Source organism: Mus pahari, chromosome 5, assembly GCF_900095145.1.
Source record: "Mus pahari chromosome 5, PAHARI_EIJ_v1.1, whole genome shotgun sequence".
NCBI lineage: Eukaryota > Metazoa > Chordata > Mammalia > Rodentia > Muridae > Mus > Mus pahari.
The window spans coordinates 34,111,077-34,132,896 of record NC_034594.1 but is presented as its reverse complement, the minus strand read 5'-3'; the positions used below and the strand labels follow the sequence as shown (position 1 = coordinate 34,132,896).

At 42.2% G+C, this 21,820-nt stretch overlaps 1 protein-coding gene across 4 annotated transcripts in view; it reads left to right on the top strand.

The window, feature by feature from the left end:
• Window positions 1-21,820, top strand: part of Ankrd44 (ankyrin repeat domain 44) — a 277,518-nt gene that overhangs the window by 250,565 nt on the left and 5,133 nt on the right. For all 4 annotated transcript variants that reach the window (XM_021197304.2, XM_029538308.1, XM_029538309.1 and 1 more), the window contains exons 18-27: window positions 4,383-4,584; window positions 7,703-7,790; window positions 8,735-8,852; window positions 10,305-10,521; window positions 14,135-14,222; window positions 15,427-15,510; window positions 16,618-16,763; window positions 17,217-17,299; window positions 18,500-18,582; window positions 20,554-20,645. In XM_021197304.2, coding sequence (XP_021052963.1) covers window positions 4,383-4,584; window positions 7,703-7,790; window positions 8,735-8,852; window positions 10,305-10,521; window positions 14,135-14,222; window positions 15,427-15,510; window positions 16,618-16,763; window positions 17,217-17,299; window positions 18,500-18,582; window positions 20,554-20,645 — 1,201 coding nt within the window. The remainder of the gene's footprint in view (window positions 1-4,382; window positions 4,585-7,702; window positions 7,791-8,734; window positions 8,853-10,304; window positions 10,522-14,134; window positions 14,223-15,426; window positions 15,511-16,617; window positions 16,764-17,216; window positions 17,300-18,499; window positions 18,583-20,553; window positions 20,646-21,820) is intronic.

Here is a 21,820-nt window from a genome sequence, read left to right as displayed (position 1 = left end):
TGTTTCCTTTTGTTCTAGAACTTTTAGGTGTGCTGTCAAGCTGCTAGTGTATGCTCACTCCAGCTTCTTTTTGGAAGCACTCAGAGCTATGATTTTTCCTCTTAGCACTGCTTTCATTGTGTCCTATAAGTTTGGGTATGTTGTGGCTTCATTTTCATTAAACTCTAAAAAGTCTTTAATTTCTTTCTTTGTTTTTTCCTTGACCAAGTTATCTTTGAGTAGAGTGTTGTTCAACTTCCACATAAATGTTGACTTTCTATTATTTATGCTGTTATTGAAGATCAGCCTTAGTCTGTGACGATCTTATAGGGTGCATGGGACAATTTCAATATTTCTGTATCTGCTGAGGCCTGTTTGGTAACCAAGTATATGGTCAATTTTGGAGAAGGTACCATGAATTGCTAAGAAGAAGGTATATCCTTTTGTTTTAGGATGAAGTGTTCTATAGATATCTGTTAAATCCATTTGTGTCATAACTTCTGTTAGTTTCACTGTGTCTCTGTTTAGTTTCTGTTTCAAGGATCTGTCCATTGATGAGAGTGGGGTGTTGAAGTCTCCCACTATCATTGTATGAGGTGTAATGTGTGCTTTGAGTTTTAGCAAATTTGCTTTAATAAATGTGGATGCTCTTGCATTTGGAGCACCGATGTTCAGAATTGAGAGGTCATCTTGGTAAATTTTACCTTTGATGAGTAAAAAGTGCCTCCTCTTTATCTTTTTTGAGAACTTTATGTTGAAAGTCAATTTTATTCTATATTAGAATGGCTACTCCAGCTTGTTTCTTGGGACCATTTGATTGGAAAATTATTTTCCAGCCTTTTACTCTAAGGTAGTGCCTGTCTTTGTCCCTGAGGTAGGTTCCCTGTATGAAGCAAAAAGTTGGGTCTTGTTTATATTAACCAGTCTTTTAGTCTATGTCTTTTTATTGGGGAATTGAGTCTATTGATATTAAGAGGTAGTAAGGAAAAGTCGTTGATGCTTCCTGTTATTTTTGTTATTAGAGTTGGAATTCTGTTCATGTGGCTGTCTACTTTAGGTTTGTTGAAAGATTACTTTCTTGCTTTTTCTTGAGCTTAGTTTCCCTCCTTCTGTTTTAGTTTTCCCTTTATTATCCTTTGAAGGGCTAGATTTGTGGAAAGATATTGTATAAATCTGGTTTTGTCATGGAATACCTTAGTTTCTCCATCTATAGTAATTGAGAGTTTTGCTGGGTATAGTATTCTGGTCTGGCATTTGTGTTCTCTTAGGGTCTGTATGACATCTTCCCAGGATCTTCTGGCTTTCATAGTCTCTGGGGAGAAGTCAGATGTAATTCTGGTATGTCTGCCTTAATATGTTACTTGACCTTTTTCCCTTACTGCTTTTCATATTTCTCTGTTTTGTGCATTTAGTGTTTTGATTATTATGTGATGGGAGGAATTCCTTTTCTGGTCCAAACTATTTGGAGTTCTGTAGGCTTCTCGTATGTTCATGGGCATCTCTTCCTTTAGGTTGGGGAAGTTTTCTTCTATAATTTTGTTGAAGATATTTATTGGCCCTTTAAATTGACAATCTTCTTCTCATCTGTACCTGTTATCCTTAGGTTTGGTCTTCTCATTGTGTCCTGGAATTTCTGGATGTTTTGTGTCAGGATCTTTTTGCATTTCACATTTTCTTTGACTGTTGTGTCAATGTTTTCTATAGTATCTTCTGCACCTGAGATTCTCTCTTCTGTCTCTTGTATTCTGTTGGTTATGCTTGCATCCTTAGCTCCTGACTTCTTTTCTAGGTTTTCTATTTTCAGAGTGGTCTCCCTTTGTGATTTCTTTATTGTTTATACTTCCATTTTTAGATCCTGGATGGTTTTGTTCAATTCTTTCACCTGATTGGATGTTTTCGCCTGTATTTCTTTAAGGGAGTTATTTATTTCCTTCTTAAAGTCCTCCATCATCATCATGAGAAGTGGCTTTAGATCCGTGTGTTGCTTTTCTGGTGTGATGGTGTATCCAGGACTTGCTATGGTGGGAGAGTTTGGTTCTGATGATGCCAAGTAACCTTGGTTTCTGTTGCTTCTGTTCTTATGCTTGCCTCCTACCATCTGATTATCTCCAGTGCTTGCTGCCCTCAATATATCTGATGGATATATTGAGCCTGTCTTTCCTATAATTCAGGATACCTCAGAGTCCAGTTTTCTCTGTGATCCTGTGATTCCAGGATCCTGTGAACCTGAGATTCTGGGTATGAAAGAATTCTTGGCAGTCAAGCTTCCTCTGAGACCCTGAGATGCTGTTGTGACCAAGCTCCTGGGATCCTGGGATCCTGGAATCCTGGAATCCAAAGATCCTGGGCATGTTACAGTGCCTGGAAGTGGTATCTCCTCTGGGGACCATGGGGCTGTCTGCTGTGTTCAAAACCAAGGTATACCAGCACTGACCAGAAGGAACCCACTGGTCAGGCAGGGCTCCTGTGTCCTTGCTCCTGCTGTCACAGCCCCATTACGATTGGTTTGGAACAGATGTTGCATTCCACTTACCAGTGATCCTAAGGTCTTGGGTGTGCTGGAGCACCTGCAGCCTGGAGAGTCCTCTGGGGACCATGGGACCTTCCACCGAGTTTGTGCTCAAGGTGGCCCAGAGCTGGTGCCAACCAGAAGGGCATAAGCTAATTTAAAGTACACACATAGCTTAATACCCCTTAGTTCTAGAAGTGACCACTATTATTGGTTTCTCTGGTATCCTTCTGAGTTTTTCCTGTGACTATAGAAGTATACACAAATATAAATATTTACATACATTTTCTTTTTATATAAATGAGGCCATGCTAAATATATTTTCTGCAACATAGTTTCTTAAAAACCTCTTTTGGACACTTTCTTCTTACCCTCCACAAAAGTCATAGCAACCTATACGCCCATCAGAGTGTTTAGGATTGCTTCCCCTGCCTCCCCCACCACCACCACCACAACAGTTTTAATGATATTGGGGGACCTGGCCAAACTCTTCATTCATTGCCCAGGTAGTTACAAAATAACACTATAAACATTTTCCATAGTGTTTTGAACGTCTGTTGGCATTTTACATTTCTATTTTTCTCTGTGAACTGCATTTTTGGGTCTTTTGCACACTTTCCTATTTTTCGAAACCATTTCCTAAAGTTCTTTTTATATTAAGAAAATAGTCAATGCCAGGCATGGTGGCACATGCCTTTAATCCCAGCACTCGGGAGGCAGAGGCAGGCGGATTTCTGAGTTCGAGGCCAGCCTGGTCTACAAAGTGAGTTCCAGGACAGCCAGGGCTACACAGAGAAACCCTGTCTCGAAAAAAACCAAAAAAAAAAAAAAAAAATAAATAAATAAGAAAGAAAGAAAAGAAAAGAAAATAGTCCTTCATGCTAAATCTTTTGCAAATACATAGATCCTTGAGGAGCAGTACAGAGAAAATTGCAAATGGCAAAGGACATCTGAAGCCACCTAAGGCAGCCTTTGCCTATTTCTCTCTCATCTCCCTGACCCACTTCCCCCTAGACAACCTTACCTCTTATTCTCTTTTATTTTCAAGATCCTTTTCTTATGTATTGTAGGCATGTGACTAATATTTTTTTTCCCTTTGTAGACTAAATTAAAAGTCTCAGACTGTCTCTCTTGTTTTTAGTACTACATAACCTAGGACATCATAAGAGATCTGAACTTGGCCCTGGCCCATGTCCTGTATTTCCCTAACTGGTTCAGTGGCTTCGTTATGATCAGTGGAGGAAATAACAGGAAAGAGAACAGCCTCCACTGCATATCAGATCTCGTGCAAAGCCACTGCAATTATCTCTCTTCATCTTTGTGGCAGCCCCAGGAGGCAGCTTTTATTGCTCTCATTTTATAGATGAGAATTCAAAACTCTAAGTACAATTAAGAAAGTCGCCTACACCCTCATGGTCAGTCACATGATGAGCTGTGAGGGAAGATTTGCATGTACAGATTGAATTAAGAGTCCCCAATGTTTCCAGTAATTTTTCCCCCTAGCTTTATTAACAGAAAAGATTCCTGAAAATCTTCTTGTATTGTCCATTGATTTCTTTAGGGCTCTCCTGAGAGATGAGCGTGTAATTCACACAGCCATTTGTCTAAATTAGATTTTTAGATTGTAGATCTAATAAATGTATACTGATGGATGTAATGCCTTTGAGCAAATTAGTTGACAAGGGAAAGAAAACCACAAAGGCATTTGCTTGCAACCAGAGGTTCATGAACTAGTGTTTCTGCCTAACCTCTGTGTGCGGGCTTCAGATTCCATCCCAAGGGTTGATCCAAGGGGCTCTTTGGAGTTTGAGACTCAGGAGGCTTGGCACCTCAGGTGGGTTGTTGTGGGATTTGAGGCAAGTAAGGGTTCAATTTGTGGCTTTCTTTTTTGCAGGCCTACAATGGGCACCACCAAGCCTTGGAGGTCCTTCTCCAGTCCCTAGTGGACCTGGACATCAGGGACGAGAAAGGCCGGACAGCTTTATACCTAGCTGCTTTCAAGGGACACACAGAATGCGTGGAGGCACTTGTTAACCAGGGCGCATCCATCTTTGTAAAAGACAATGTCACCAAAAGAACTCCACTTCATGCCTCAGGTAGGTCTTGGGTATTCCTGAGTTTTACAACTCATGTACAGAGTTAAATAAAAGGGGAAAATGTGTCAAGGTGGCTTCACGGGCATTAATGGCATCATTAGGACTGTTTTGCAAGGGGGCTAGCAGACAAGGAGCTAATAAACACATCCTTCTCTCAACCTGCACACCGCTTCATTCAGTTTTCACTTTGACCCTTGACGCATCTGATATCAAAACAGAAACCCTTAACAAGTACATGTGCACATCAGTCAACAAGGGATGGGGCTCCTCTGGAATGTCTCTGCACCACATATGGAGGGATGCACACATAGATGAAGACAGGTTGGGAGGATCTCTGGACCTGCTAAAGCCTAAGTACCTTTTGGCTCAGGCGATTCCATTGTGGTAGCCTTTGAAAAGGATGGAAGATGACATTTTTCAAAAGAGAGCAGTAAGTGGGCGTGGCCTCGTAGAGGAAGTGAAGGAATGAGAACATGTTTCTAAGAGATTTGCATGAGTCTCATTCGTTGACTGTTTTCGAGGGATGCTAGACAGTTAGATATATTTCTGTAGGAACTGATGAGATGCTCGGTGGGTGAGGGTTCTTGTTGCAAGGCTACGGCCTGAGTTTGATCACTGTGACCCACATGGCAGAAGAGAGAACTGACTCCCTGAAGATGTCCTTGGACCTTTACATGCCTATCTACCTTGACAAATGCATGACAACATAAATACAAATGTAATTAATTATTTGTAAAAAAAAAAAAAAAAAGAAGGAGGAGGAGGAGAAAAGAAGAAAAGAAGAAGAAGAGGAGGAAGAGGAAGAGGAAGAAGAAGAAGAAGAAGAAGAAGAAGAAGAAGAAGAAGAAGAAGAAGAAGATGATGATGATGATGATGATGATGATGATGATGATGATTTCTATCTATATCTCTTAACTTGCAAGCCACTGAACAGACACCATACAAAAATAGAGAAAGCCTACCTGTTGCCTACCTGTTGCCTACCTGTCTAGAAAGAATTATTGCCAGGAAAAGGTCAGTAATGGCTGGGGTGGCCAATTATAAATTTTTGTTTCCACCATTATTTTTGCTTCTTAGGGCATGCTTTCCTTGGTATTATTGTCAAAATCAAATTTGCTCATTTTAAAGAGTGGTTGCCTACTACTAAGCCAGGAAACCCACTTTGTTACTATGTAATTCCTAACAATTGCAAATGGCCTGGATTGATTGTGGAAGGCTGCCCTTGAAAATTGTGAATAAATTAACAAACCAAAGCAAAAAAACAACAACAACAAAACAAAACTGGTGAATAATGAAGGGCCATCCTCACCCATTTGCCACTGTGATATAGGTGTGGTCCAAGGGTTCCCTCTAGTGGTCAAGTAGACTCACTCTTGATTTCCCTCACGCCATCTATTAAAAAGACAGGCTGTCATTTAACTGTTCTCCACAACATGTCTGCTGGGCAGAAGCTTCACCCCAGGATTTGAGGATCAACTTAGCTGGACTTTTTCTTTCACAGTTCACTTGAAAAGCCTGTTCCTTTGGTCGAGACCCTCAGTACTGTGAGGAGGGGCAGCCAGAATAAACATTGGAGGTTTCAGCGCAGATAAACAGTGACCGTTGTGGCTTTGAGCAGTATTTTAAAATGGCTGTCAGAGACTGTGCCAGTCTCCCGGAGAGCTGGATCCAGCAGGGCACAGCCAACAACGCTAATATCTTTCTACTAGGAGGCAATTTGGGGGGGGGGGATACAGTACATGGGAACCCAAGGAGAACTGAGGTTACTACTCTAAGTGTGTGTGTGCGGGGGGAACCTAAATTTTCCTTAGGGCTGTGAGCTCAATTCAGACAGCTAAGTAAAGACCAAAAGCCTTGCTGTAGATGATTTCTGGTGTACTGGATGACAAATGAGAACTGAGATAGTTTTTTTCTTATGTTTAGCCAAAGTTGAAATGTCCTTGGAATGATTCTGAGCATTAAAGACTATCAAATAATATCAAATTGATACAGAAAGAAAAGCCAAGTCCTGTTGATTCCATCCCTTGAGCCATTGCTGAGAGGATTTAGCTGTCAGCCCTATGCCAATCTTTTCCTTTTGGGGATACATTAAACTCCCTGCACATTTCAACAAGGTAACAGGCTTTTGTATAATTTTGAGAACGACAGCAGAGGTAGCCGTGATAGGATGTGGCCTGGAACTCCAGTCCATCATATGTCCTCCCAATATGTATGCATCAGTGGATGCTGAGAAAGGAGCCGAACAGCGTGGCTCCTAACACATGGGCATTGTTCCTGCCGTGCATTTGAATGGTGTCGATGAATGTGAGCTAATTCTAGTAAACGTTGTACCAGAAAACAGTGCAAGTTAAATTACCATTCTTTAATGACTGGCCAGCAATTAAAATGACTGTAAAACAGCTCTGAGAGGAGCCTTTCTCAACACAACCTCATTTATCCATTCAATTCTCTCGCTATATCCAGAGCAAGGGAAGTTTGGTTTTCTTTGTGAGTGTGTATTGTTCAGAGAGCAAGCCATGGCCGGCATGCTAAGGATAGTCCTCACCTTACCCCTGAGTGGATCCCTTGACAGCTGTAAGGCCTTTTAAAGTTTCTCTTCAAGTACCAGGGGAAATCTTATCATGGAGGAGCAGTTTACCATCCCTTGAGATTTGCTTCCCTCCCTCCCTCCTTCCTTTCCTCCCTCCCTCCCTCCCTCCCTCCCTCCCTTCCTTTCTCTCTCTCTCTCTCTCTCTCTCTCTCTCTCTCTCTCTCATCCCTACTCCCTTCTCCTTTTTAGAAAGAGCTGGAGATGGGCTAGACACAGGATGGTTATATGGAAGTGGAGTGGACTGACAGGTGGGGACACTTACCAGCCCACTACAAGGAGATAAGAAAGGACAGCGAGCTTAAGAAATTCCGCAAACAGAAAGCGGAAGGCAAAGAGTGAAGTGTCTGGATAAAAAGAAAGGGGGGGAGACAGGGTTTCCCTGAGCCACCTGGGCCATCTTGAACTGGAAGCTGGGACCACCTGTTAGCAGCAGCGAGAAATAACTGACCTGTCCACCAGCTTCGCTTGGGAGAGAGAGCCTGTCGTGTTGCTTTATGTAAAACAAATCTCTGTCATTTTCTTTTTCAGTTATTAATGGTCATACACTGTGTTTGAGGCTGCTGCTTGAAACAGCCGACAACCCGGAAGTGGTTGATGTGAAAGATGCCAAGGGACAGTAAGTGTTTTCATGGTGGCCTTCTGCTGTTGTCAGTCCCCAGAGCTGATGGGTTGGCTTGTTGGGCAGTGCACAGGGATGACTGCCGAGTTCTAGGATAGTACCCCTCTGTGACACTCGTGGGTCAGGAGCCAAGAGCACCAATGTGTGGCCAGCCACCAGAGCATGTACTGAAGGGAAGGAAGCACTCAGTGTCTTAGCGGCAGCGAGCGCCTTCCTATCCCTGTGGTAGCCATGCTTCCCAGTCGTTAGTATTTCCTCTTCCTTCCTACCTTTGACATTTAAAGCTACCTACCACTTACCCACTTTCTAAATAATGGCAAAAAGGCAGACCTCCAGAGTTAGTTTCTGTCCTGGAAATAATAAAGAATTCCTAAATAATAAAAAAGATTTATATCTTCTCCTAAGTTTGTTTTCAGTTTCTATCTGTTGGCCTAGTCTTCACCCAGGCTTTTCTAACAAATAAGGAAGTGCAGACAGAAAGGCTCTAGGTCTGTCCCCGGGCACAGGAGCTTGAGTGACAGCTAGAGCAGGGCCCCCTGTCTTTCTTCTACACTGGTCAGATTTGGTTTCAAAGCATGGAAGCTCTGTCCATCCAAGCAAATCTTGGGCAGAGTCCAACATCGACTGCTGGGACAGCAGAGGCTGTGATGGAGGCAAGAGGCTCTTCTGCGTGCGCACACGCCCCAGCCGGCTGGCATGGAGTGGTTGCCACACACTTTTGAAAAATGTTAGAATTAATGTGACTGCCCTATGTGTTAGCCAACATTCCATGTGGCTTGTTCTACATGGCATGGAGTAGCGAATTAGAAACATAGGAAATACTGGGAAATTTTTGATAGAAAGAGACCTCTCCTCTCACTGGAATTAGGTTGTTTTGTTGTTATTGTTGTTGTTGTTGTTATTTTTAATCTCCTTTTAAAACTCGGATTTCTCTCTCCTAGAACCCCGCTGATGCTTGCAGTAGCATATGGACACATTGATGCCGTTTCATTGTTACTTGAAAAGGAAGCAAACGTAGATGCAGTTGACATAGTGGGATGCACGGCTTTACATAGAGGGGTACGTACATCTCCCTCTGCTTCAGTCAGGTACCTCCTCAATGAGCTTGCTTTAGTGTTCCCTGTGTGAGGCTTTAGGGGAAAAGATGTTTCATAATATATCCAATTAGCTTCACAGTCAAAACAAAATTACAGAATTTTATACAATGACACAAATGAAAGCTACAGTTTGGTCCTGGTCTTAGGAGTTTGTGTTGGACTGTGATAATAGATACATGGATAGCTACTGTTGGAGGGACCCACTCTCCTCTCTGATTACAAAATGCAGAGTGTAGAAAATTTGCAAAGTGAATTTTTTACATATAGAGAAAGAAAATCAAAATCACCAGCAATCATACTTCCTGGAGATGATCACATTTAATACACACATGCACGAGCATGCTTAGACACACACTATGGCCTCTCTTTCTCTTAGTATATATAAAGGACCGTTCTCCATGGCATTAAGTCTTCTTCTGTATAATTTTGTATACAGAATGTATAATACTCCATGTGTGCAGCTGCCAGAATGAGTTCAGTGGTGTTGAGCAGTCACACTATTTCTGTTGCTCGGTGCAGCAAATGATGGCAATCTATGTGTCCTGTGGCCAAGTCTTTTTACACATCTGCTGATTTAATTTTTGAAGGACAAAAAAATAGGCTAACGAGACAAAGGTAAAAAAAATCATAAAGTTGCTATGTAGAAGTGATGTAAGCACCCTAGCTGGCGACTAAAAGTATTTTCCATGATTATCAACATAATCACAGTTCTTGTGTCTTTGCACTTCTTTTGGGCCATGCAGCAGTCTAGGGGACATCACATATATATGTCTGTCAGTGATAGCCCGTGCATACAGCAGTGATCTCGTATGGTTAGAATGGAGCTGAGGAAGATTCCTTTCATGTGTAACTTTTACTGCACCTTTGCTGTTTAGATACACAAACCCTTGTGACCCCATGATGTCCATTAGGGTAATGTGCTGTGCACGTTAGCTTAGGCTAACAGCTCTCTTGGGCAGCCTAAGTGTGGAATAGGCTGTGCTTTCTAGCTTTGTGTACAGACTCTGTGAGATATTTCCAGACTGCACCCCCGTGCCCGCTGCACCATGTGATTGTGCTGTCTCTTTAGTACTGGGCAACCTATGAGGTCATTGTTTCTCTGCCTTTCTCATAGTGAGTATACTGAGTCAGAGAAAGGCAGACTCAACTTGCGTCTGACAGGGGTGGACAACCAGGATTTAGCATATTCCTCCTTGATTCCGAAGCTAGTATTTTCTAAGGTATCATGATGCCACCCGTAGTTATGTTTGGAGAGATAGCTCCAAAATGCTTCTCCTGGGCTTTTCTGGTAAGGATTTTGCTAGGGTTGTTCTGCCTCCTACCTCTTAGGCCAGGCGGGGGAAACCTTCCACTCTTGACAGTTCTATCCCCAGCCAAATGAGCTTTGTCTTGCATTTTAATTGCAACACGCCAGATTATGACAGGACATGAGGAATGTGTGCAAATGCTGCTGGAACAAGAAGCATCAATCCTCTGTAAAGATTCCAGGGGAAGGACGCCCTTGCACTATGCGGCTGCCCGGGGCCATGCCACGTGGCTGAATGAGTTGCTCCAGATTGTGCTTTCTGAAGAGGACTGCTGTCTCAAAGACAACCAGGGATACACGCCACTGCACTGGGCGTGTTACAATGGTGAGTCGAATGTCATCTGAGTCGAATGTCATCCGCTTGACTTTCTGGCCTCGCACCTCTGTGACCTCAGTGGAGGTGAGAACATTGCCCGTATGCGGTGGTTACCGGTGTCTGCACCCCAGACATGGCTTTTGTCCGTCTTATGTTGTTTTAAACATCCCTCATCCCCACCCCTGTGGCTGTCATGATGCTGAGTAAAGTTTAGTTTGCTTCCCTCTTCCTGTGTCACCTCATCAGAGTCACCAATGGACTTAAGCAACTGTAATCCGAGTTCCTGATCTATACCAGATAACCAGGAATCACATGAAGTATTAAAACAGTGAAGGTAGAAATAAAACAGCATACAGTAGAGTTCACATTCAGTAGAGTCACTCGTAAACGCTAGTAGACGTGTAGTTTAGATTTTGGCATTTCTCTTTTAATATCCACATTCCACATTTGCTTTGTTGTGTGTGCTACTTGGAATATTCAAGTTTATTTATCTCAGTTATTTGGAACAAAAGAGAAATGAGTGCTAACTGTATCAATTCACAAATATTGAAGCGGGCTGAGGGTATGGCTTTGTTTGTAGAGTGCTTGTCAAACATGCGTGAAGCCCCAGTTCAGTCCCCAGCATTGCATTAGAACAGTTAGGTATGGTGGCAATGCTGGAATCCCAGCACCCAGCAGGTAGAGGCAGAGGGAGCAGAAATCCAAAGTGCCATCAACCATATAACAACTTCAAGGTCAGCCTGAGCTACCTGAAACCCTGTCACAAAATTAAAGAAGGGAAAACTAAGCTAACAGTTTCTCTTACCAAACCCGCTTTCTGATATAACTTTGTATGCATGTCTCATAATTTTTCCTCTGAGATTATAAATAAAAAAATATGCATATACTTTAAGTGGAATTATACCACAAGTCTCATCCCATAGCTTCCTTCCTTTTTTATTAGTACTTCCTTAAAATCCCACTGCAGGCTATCCTTAGATACTATATGCACCAATAAATAGTTTTAATAGTAATATACTAGTAGCTATACACATGCACATCTACATACACACTCGCACACATACATTCATGCATACGCACGTTCCTTAGAACTTGCTTTTTATTCAACCAGATCCCCCTCTGATGGACTTTTAGATTAATTTTAGGATTTCTTTCCTACCATAAACAAAGTAGCAGTGTGTATTCATATTATATCATGAAAATCTCATTAAATATCTAGAAGTGAATTTTTTAAATAAAAGGCATGTTTTTAAATGGTAAGGAATAATATTTTGCACAAAAAGTTGCCCTAATGTGATAAACGTATTTTTGCTACAACTTTGCCAGCCCAGTGTGATTGTATATCTTTATTTTTGGTAACTTTTTCTTGGTTGGTTAAGTTTGCATCTCATAATGTAATGCCGTATTTATTTGGCTCTTGTTCCCTTTCTGAAGGTGGCCTTTCACCCATCCCTGCTTTCTCTTGGTGAACAGCTTCCCTCTTCCCTTGCATCTGTAAGAGCAGGGTGTCTTGGCTGTGTGAACCTTCTGTGTTGTGTGTTGGGGGGTGTTTCTGTTACTTGTTTTGAATGCCTTTTTCCATGCAAGTGTTTTGAAGTTTTGTGTGGTTGAATCGTATTTTGTGGTACCCCCATAATCAGCCTTAAGAAGATCTCTTAGCCCCTGGGAGAATGGGTATCGCCTATGAATATTCCCAACTCTGCTTCTGCAGCTTTATATTTGCATTTCAGTTCCACTAGGAGTTTTAATTTGGAAATTGTGATTATACTTTTTGGGAAGAGTTTCTGTGCTCAATTACATTGAGTTAAAACTACCTGCATTTTCATTAGTCTTCTCATTCATTGGTTCTGCCTTAATAAAAACTTATTTTTGCTCTTATTCTACCTTTGGCCAACTATAAATTTTTTACCTAAAATAATATTTTAACATGCAGCTTGGCAAGGGAGAATCCACAACAGGAAAAGAAAGGGTGCAGAAGGGTGCTGAATCTGAGGGCAGACACAGGCTGGTCACAGACCACATCCCCTCCCTGGGGTTCGACACTCTGCAGCTGAGCCTTTCCAGATGCAAGCAAAGCAGAGCAGACTTTTTCCCAAGCATCCTCTCTTCCAGGATTCTAGAGCAGCCTCCCTCTCAGTCTGAGGTCCAAGCTGCCCAGCTCCCCTCCACGGGGCAATGTGAAGTGTTGAGAGTGGCATGTCACTCTCCAGTGTCAGCTGTGCAGACTCGGTCTCCCACTGAGGAATGGAATGTGCACATGTTGTCCTAAGTTGGTCCTTTGGGGGTTCATAATATGTCTATGATATGAGGGTGATGTTTGGAGGCAAATAGAAAGCTGGACAATGCCACTTACTTGCTAGAGGTTTCATATGCTTCCTAGTCCTTCCAAAGCACTATCTTGTCTCGTTAGTTACAAGAAAGGCTTTGTTCATACTTTCACATTTCAAACCGCCCACATGGGAACTTTAACCAAATTCGCCCTGAGGTCAGTCAAGAAGAGGTTCTGGGATGGTGATCTGTGTTAAAGCCAACTGGCCAGCCATGCCCTCCTGCCCCAGAATTGCACTACACCTTCCAAAGTTATGCTCAGGTCCTTTATAAAGTCACATCATCTGTGACATGGGTGGATATGTACAGGAAACTACGGCCCCAAAGAGACACAAATAAATTCTCAGGTCATATACAAACAAAATGGGCTGTGCTGCGTAGTTTTAGGTCAACTTAACACAAAGTAGAGTCATTTGGGGAGAGAGAACCTCAATTGAGAAAATGCCTCCACCCAGTTGGCCTGTGGACAAGCCTATGGTAGATTTTCTTGATTAATAGTTGATGTGAGAGGGCCCTACTCACTCTGGGCAGTGACACCCTGGTCTGGTGATCCTGGGTGCTATAAAGAGCAGGCTGAGCAAGCCATGAAGAGGGAGCCAGGATCACCTTTCTTCCACAGTCTCTCCTATTGTTCCTGCCCTGACACCAACCATTCCTTCCCACGAAGCTTTTGGTCATGGTGCTTTATCACAGCACTGGAAACCTTAGTTGTTAAGAGTCTCCCATCATTGCTGTTCACCACAGTGCCTCACATTTTCACGCGTACTTGTTACTCACTTTAAAACGCTCATTGGGTACCTACAGTGGTCAGGCTCTGCCGCAAACACAGCCATGGTGCTTTACACTTAGAGCTCTTTGTTGTTGTTTTCTACGAGGCACGTGCCCCTTCACTTGAGTACATAACAGTAAGTTAAACTATTCGTGTAGGTGAAAGGAAATTCCCCTATTATATCCACGGGAAAATTGAGGCCTGCTGATGGTAGGGTTCTATAAAGAGCTGAGGGTGACTAGAATGCATTCTGTCTGCAAATGACGCGGCTTCTTTATCTCTCTACCAGGCCATATGGCCATCACTGTTTGATTTGTTCATTGTATCTCAGAACACCTGTGAGCATAGTTAATAATATTTTAGCATTTTGTTAGTTTTATTCTAGAGAGAACAAGCATTCAACTCAACTCTTACTAGGGAATTAAAACCAAACCAAATCAAACAAGACAGCAACAACAAACAAACCACCATGACCAAAGTTTCTTTCCTTCTTGTGAGCTCTCTAAACGTGTTTATTCCTTGCAGGTAATGAAAACTGCATAGAGGTACTTTTGGAGCAAAAATGTTTTCGAAAATTTATTGGTAATCCCTTCACTCCACTGCACTGTGCAATGTAAGTAGAAACTCTCTCAAGGCAACGCAGCCACTTCTGCTCCTTTAACTTCATGTAGAAAAAGTGCCTTTTTTTAACAGGCGGAGAAAGCATTTAGATTACAGATAAGACGAATATATTCTATTCTGCTGCTAAGGACAAAGAGGCCTGCTAGCCAAACATTCAACTCGGGTCAATGATTTTCCAGAGGCTACATTTCCAAGGTGACTCGTGTACCACCTGAGGAAACTGAAGAGGCATGGTTTATAGATGTAAAGAGATCTTCAGCGGTAGCCCCTATCACCCCGCAAATTGAAAAATAAGTCAAGGTTGATACTAATATATCTGTAGCTAGGAAATTTTCTACCAGGAAAACTTTCCTATAACTCTTCATCTTCATCCTCACCATTCTTTCTTCTCCCCCATCCTCCTCCTCCTCTCCTCCTCCTTTTCCTTCTCCTCCTCTTTTTTAAATTTAATTGTTATTGCAAGTTCATAGAGAGAAATGTTGTTCAGAGAATGCAGTGACCTTAAGTCGGAGTTCTGAGAGTCAGCCTGGGGTGCAAGGCTCGAAAGTGCCTTGTCTTTGCATTGTCTGTGGGCTCAGCATGAAGCTGGGTCATTTGAGTGGAAATACACTAGAGGCATGAAATCAAATCATGGAATCAGAAAGAGTAGGTAAGAGAGAATCCGAGTGGCTTTAGGGGCTGGAGAGATAGATCAGCGATTAAGAGCACTTGCTGCTCTTGCAGAAGACCCAGATTTGGTTCCCAGCACCCACATAGTGGCTAACAGCCATCCATACCAGTTTCATGGGATCTAGTGCCCTCCTCTGGCATCCTCCGGCACTAGGTACACATGCAGTGCCCATGTATACATGCAGGAAAAGCACTGAAACACATAAAATCGAAATGAACAAACCTTTAAAGTACTAACCAGGATGGTTTCATGTGTGAAGGATCTATGACTTTTCCACTTAGGTGGCTGGGTGTCATCTACTTGGGACCTCACATGAGTGGTGTTCCAGAGTCTCTTCAGACACAGAGGCCCTTAATGGAAGCAGTGGAGGGGGTCAGTGTACAGTATTGTAGCTTGTCCCAAAGGTTGGCATCAGATTTCTAAAAATAGATCAAATTGATGAGTATGCAATGCTTGTAAAGATGAGGTGTGAAGGACTATATAATTTTAATGAGGTTTTTTATACTGAAATCTATTTTCATTTTAGAATAAACGGTCATGAGAGCTGTGCATCATTGCTCCTGGGGGCCATAGACCCCAGCATTGTCAGCTGCAGGGATGACAAAGGCAGGTAAGCGATGCAAGCTGTCATACTCTTGGTCCTGAGTCTCGGCCTTTGTTTTTGAATTTTGAATAGTAGACCATTTGCTTTTAATTTTATATAAACTTACTTTTGGTAGTGCTGAGGATTGAATTCAGGGCCTTAGACAAGGCAAAAAGGACCACTGAGCTACATCCCCAGCCCTTAGTGTTTAGAGTCTTGCTGTGTAGCTCAGGCTGGCCTTGAACTAGCTATGACGCCCAGGCTAGTCTCAAGCTCACAATCTTCCTGACTGAGTACATGCACAATCCTTGGCCAAAAGAAAATATTTTTTAATTAAGAAAGTAAGGCATAGTATGTTTTTAAATCAAGTATTATAAAGGGGTTAGACTTAGAGATTGTCCTTCTTGGTCTAGAGTCTCAAGCCTCTGAGTCACAGAGAAGCAGGCACACATCAATCCTCCGTTTGTATTCTCTTAACAACCTGCATACATACCTACAAAATAGACATTGAATATATATATATATACACACACACACACACACACACACACATGGGTCATTTCTATGCAAATGGAATTTATATTGCCAAGTTCTACTTTTAGTGTATGTGTGTATATCTTTCCATACCAAATATAAAGATTTACCTTGCTTTGTAAAGCAAGCACATTATTTCATTGAATGAATACATAGCATGTTGCATACCTGACTTCTTTAGAAGAATATTCATATTGCTTTCGGTATTCTGCTATTTCTATTAAGTGGCACAGTTTATACTCATATGTGAACCTGTTTGCACGGGCAGGTGTGTATGGGAGATGGAATCCTAGCAGTGGAGTTATTTCATCAAGGCTAACGCTTTTCCCTGCTTGATGAGAAATGCCCATCTGCCCTCCCCAGAAACCCACCATCTGCATTAGATGATGCATGCTTTCAACACTTTTCGCTAACCAACCAATTAGCTACAAGTTAACCTTTAATGTTAAAAGTATCTCTCTGCTAGAAGAGTGGGAACTCACCAGAACTCGAGATTAAAAGGTCAGAAAGAGGGCTGGAGAGATGGCTCAGAGGTTTCTGGGTAGTTTCTGCAGACAAAGTTGAAAGGCCATAAATTCATAATGTGTCTGAAACCTTCAGGACAACCCTCCACGCGGCGGCCTTCGGAGATCATTCTGAGTGCTTGCAGCTGCTTCTGAGACATGATGCTCAAGTGAATGCCGTAGATAATTCAGGGAAAACAGCGCTGATGATGGCCGCTGAGAACGGGCAGGCAGGTGCTGTGGGTACGTACTTATGCTGTGAACAAGAGCCAGCACTGTTCTAGCATGAACATCTGAAAGGGACCAGTTTACTGAAGTTGCCCATGAACTCAGTCATCTCCAGCTCTTTGTAACTGTATCACTGGAGGACTACATCCAAGTAAGCTAACACTTGAGTGAAATTGCCCAACATTTAGAAACAAAATATGATAGCAGAATCATCTTGTGTGGAGATCCCGACTGTATTTGGGTTCAGCCTAGAGGCTGAGGACTGGTAGAAGAGCAAAACTCGGCAGGGAATCCACACTAGCCCACCCAGCGCCCCTTTGAATGGAACAAATCTGGCGGGGAAACTACTCCTTAAATACAAATGTTAAATATTATTGTAATATGTATTCACTCATGTTGTTTTGTAGCCACATTGAACTATGTGATTGGCATTCAGTCTAAGTAACTTTCTCTTGGCTTTGTCTATAGATATTTTGGTGAACAGTGCCCAGGCTGACCTGGCTGTGAAGGATAAGGACTTGAATACTCCCTTACACCTGGCTATCAGTAAAGTATGTAATGGGTTTAAATCCCGGTTGCTTACTGTTATAATCGGAACAACAGTACCTGAGACCTCTGTCCACCTGGGACCTACATAGCATGGACTTTACTTAGATGGCCATTTCTCAGGATGCTGTCAACTGTAGATGAAAATGAAGGGAGAGAAGAAAGGGTCAATGCGATAAAAAATATTGAAAAAAAAAATCCCTGTTGCAGGGTTTCTTCCTACCTTAGACCATTTATGTTCTTGAATTAAAGACACACACAGCCTTTATATTTTAATATACCTTAGGCAGCACAATGCTGTTAGACTCTACCTTTCTATCAATAACCCCATTATTACTTACTATGTTTCATCTGGGCTGCTCTTAGCTCCAATGAGGCAGCCCTCTGGGCCACGTTCTCTTGACCCTCAGCCCATGGAGTCAGTCTCTCTCTCTCTCTCTCTCTCTCTCTCTCTCTCTCTCTCTCTCTCTCTCTCTCTGTCTCTGTGTGTGTGTGTGTGTGTGTGTGTGTGTATGTGTGTGTATCCTCATGCATCTGCTGATCCATCTGTCGATCCCAGAGATCGTCAACATCTCTAACATCTCTGACACCTAGGCAATACTATCAATACACCTAGGCAATACTATCAATGGTCGTCTATGCCCTTCATTAGCAAAGGCTTAGTAACCATAACCCTAGACCCAATCATTGATATTTTAATTATCAAGCATCAATTGCCATATTATGATCCAGAGATGCCTGCATTGGGGGGGGGGGAGGTTAAAGAAATAGCACACACCAGAAACAGGTTTTCTTCAGAGCATCAGAAGAAATGAAGATATGTGATACAGATGTCCAGTGTCATGGTAACTCCAGGAGAAGTGGATCACTGGAGTAGTAACTGAAGACTTGAAGGAGGAGGAAAATGTTGTATGTTTAGCAGGCAGTGCTGAAAGTTTCCAAGGATGCTGCTGACTCTGCCCTCCATCACTCTCTGACCTACTGGGCTTGCATTTGCTTTCACTCTCTGGACATTAATTTTAAAAATTACCTTGAAAATATTCATATTAAGTATGAACTTTTTAGAAAGGAATTACTCAGAAAATAGTCTCGCATGTTTTCAGGCAGAGGAAGCTGGTACTCAGCTGAAAGTTCAGTCAAGTCAGCCTTCAGGAGCCTTTTCTATATCTCTGTCTCATGTTTCTTGCTCTTCTTTTTTAAATCAGGGCCATGAGAAATGTGCCTTGTTAATACTTGACAAGATACAAGACGAGAGCCTTATCAATGCGAAGAACAGTGCGCTGCAGACGTGAGTGTGACAATTGTAGCTCGACTTGGGCCCACAGTCACAGGATTTTATTTGTATTTATTCTTTGTGAGCTTCTTACATGTATGTATACAGTGAAATATAGCCATATCCACCACCATTTTCCTCCTCCAACTCCTCCCAGATCCCCTTAGCAAATCCCTGTCCCAATTAACCATTTTTTTTTCAATTAACCCTTTACATCCAGTCTGTATGCATGCGTGTAGACCATCCACTGGAGCATGGGAAACCTGCTAGTGGCTACATCCGCCAACAATGACTCTCTCCCTGCCCCACTGCCACCCCCTCGGTAAGGGGCAGGACCTAGTCGAGTGATTATTTATCCCATCAATGTTGGGATTTTTGCCTGGATTGATCTTGTACAAGTCATATGCAGTTAAACACGGCTTCTATAAGTTCTCGAATGCAGTGGTTGGGTCACGTCCCAAAGACAGCATGCCACAGCTCTCCTCCCCATCTTCTTCCCTGAGGTGTTCCCTGAGCCTTGGCCTGTAGGGAAGGGGTTGGTAAAGATGTCTCACTTGGAGCGGGGCCAGAGTCATCCTATTTTATACAAGACCCATTAAGAGCCTGACACATGCAAGTCTATCTCTGAGAAGGAGTGCGGTGATAGGTGGCACTCTAGCTTCACCTTCATGAACCTGCATTGTTGACTAGAGTTGTGTGATTTCAGGTAGAACTCTTATTTTGATATGACTCATATTATTTGTAAGATCTTTGTTCTCCTCACCAGTGTTGCTGTACTTCATGATAAATTTAGTGAGCTTTTAGAAAAAGCTTCTGGGCTTATGGACTGACACATCTGGGAAAAGTGTTTGTTTTATGTATTAGTGTTTTGTCGTCTGACTGGAAAATGTCAGGTTTATAAATCAGGTTCCCAGAATACATTCCAACTGTTTCTAAGCTTATTTGTTGTAATTATATTTTAATATAATTCAGTGTAACCCTCAGTGTGAAGGATCTAAAAGCTGTTTCATTTTCTATTTTGGGAGATTGCTTGTGCATTTGTTTTAAAGGCAAAGAATATTGGAGGGGTTTTTTTTTTTTTTCCTTTAAGATTGTTAAAGGACATGGCACATTACACTGAGTGCAGGACTCTTTTACAAGGTATTATAATCTAGTGAGACATCTATGAGCATGTAATAATAAAAAGATTGAAGAGTATATATTAATACCACTCATTCCAATGAACTGTGTAAAGTTCTCGAAAGCAGTAGTTGGGTCATGTCCCAAAGACAGCACGTCAGAGCTCTCCTCCCCAATGTGAGTGACTCAGTTAGCCAGTGAAGGGCCTTTTACAGAATACAGCAGAGCTTGTCTGCTTCTTCCGGTCCCCTCTGTCCTTTCACCAAGACTTTTTAAGATGTAGGCTATTTATAACACTGCAGAGAGATCGGGGCCAAACAGAAGAATAACTGAATCAATGATACCCGGAAAAGATACGGTCAACACGTCTCATCTCAAAAGCAAAAATAGCCATGTGCTATTTGTAGATTCTTAAGTGTAGTTTCCTTTTAGTGATATAAGTTAAACAAATGTCACTTTTTTTTTTAAACTAAGAATTGGCCTTCCTTTATATCAGATACCCCAAGGAATCATGAAGAGAAAAGGCTTGTTGGGCTCATAGTTTTGTGTTTCAGTTCATGATTGGTTGGCCCCTTTGCTTTGGATGAGGCAGCACATTTTGACAGGAACCTGTAGCTGTTCACAAAACAAAACAAAAAACAAAACAAAACAAAAGAGTGGGAAGGACTAGGGTCTTACAGTGCCTTCAAAGACATGCTCCAGTGATCTGAAAATTCTCACTGTGCTCCACAGAATCTTGCAGGATCTGCCACCTCCCTCCTCCACCAAGCCTAGGAACCAAGCCTTTAGCATGCAGGCTTTTGAAAGGTCCCAGCTATACCACTCACAGAAACATTATCAAAGCTGATATTCAGTGTTGTCTTTCAGACCCCTCCATGTCGCTGCACGCAATGGCTTGAAGGTGGTAGTTGAGGAGTTGCTGGCCAAAGGAGCCTGCGTACTTGCTGTAGATGAAAATGGTGAGTAAGAAAAATTAAAGGTTGATATAGATTGTGTTGGTTGAAGCCAGAGGACAGTGAGAGAGATGGGGGTTGCTTAAAAGCCTGTAAGGGGTTTCCTTTCCCTTGGAAATGCCTTGTGTATAAGAAATCAAGCTGGGTAGTGTGTTCCGTCTGTTTTTCTGTACAACACAGTCTCCCTGTAGCCCACCATTGCTCTCCATGCTGCACGTAACATCTGAGCATAGTTCAGTCAAAAACCTTTCAAATTGACCTTGGGAAGCTGCATACACTAAGGAGTAAAAGAAGCATACATCATTAGTGCACACTCCATGGCTCTACAGAGACAGAGCCTCACATAGCAGTTCATTCCAAGATCAACTGTCTTTTGTAAAATATGTATCACAACTTACATTCTTCATGGAGAAGGCTGAGGAACATGAATGAAATGTTTTAACTAAGGTCTAGGCTGGACGTTTCTCCTGTCATTTATGACTTGCCTTCCCTAAATGAGCTAATTCTTATCATAAGCCTTCCTCTCTCCTACATTATAAAAACTAATGAATACTAGAGATCCAACTAAAAGACCTTTGCACGCACAATGCCTCTTAACCGTGGGAAGCAAAAAAGGAACTCACGGCGGATATTTACGAATTGAGTAATTTTCGCAGTGCGACATCTAATTAAATTATTCTGATATGTTAACACGACTCAATTAACTGCTCAATACAGGTACTGGAATTAGCATCTCACGCCTGTTTCTCAGAAGTAAACAGCCACAGTATCATCTTAGCCGCACCACGTATCCTAGCCTGTACCCTGCTTTCTCCCCATCATGGCTCACCTAGGAAGTCCAGAGAATTCTTTTAACCTTTGTTCTCCTTGGTTCTCCATCTTTTCTTCTTTAACCTTGATCAGCGCTATATACCTTAAGCTTAGAATGAAGGCATCTACTTGTTTTTCTCCAAAATGGAGATGCTAGAATAAATTGGTGTCATCATGCTCTTAACTCTATCCAGTCTGTATCTATGGATACGGGAGCTGTGTCACTAGAGCCTGCCTTTCTCAGAGTTTTCTCTGTGCCCAGTGGCTGGAAACATTTGGAGACCATTTTGTATTACACTGCACTAATAATCCCTTCACTCATCCCCTCCAGCCCAGGAATGAAGGGTTGAAACACTGACCCCTTTCGTTTG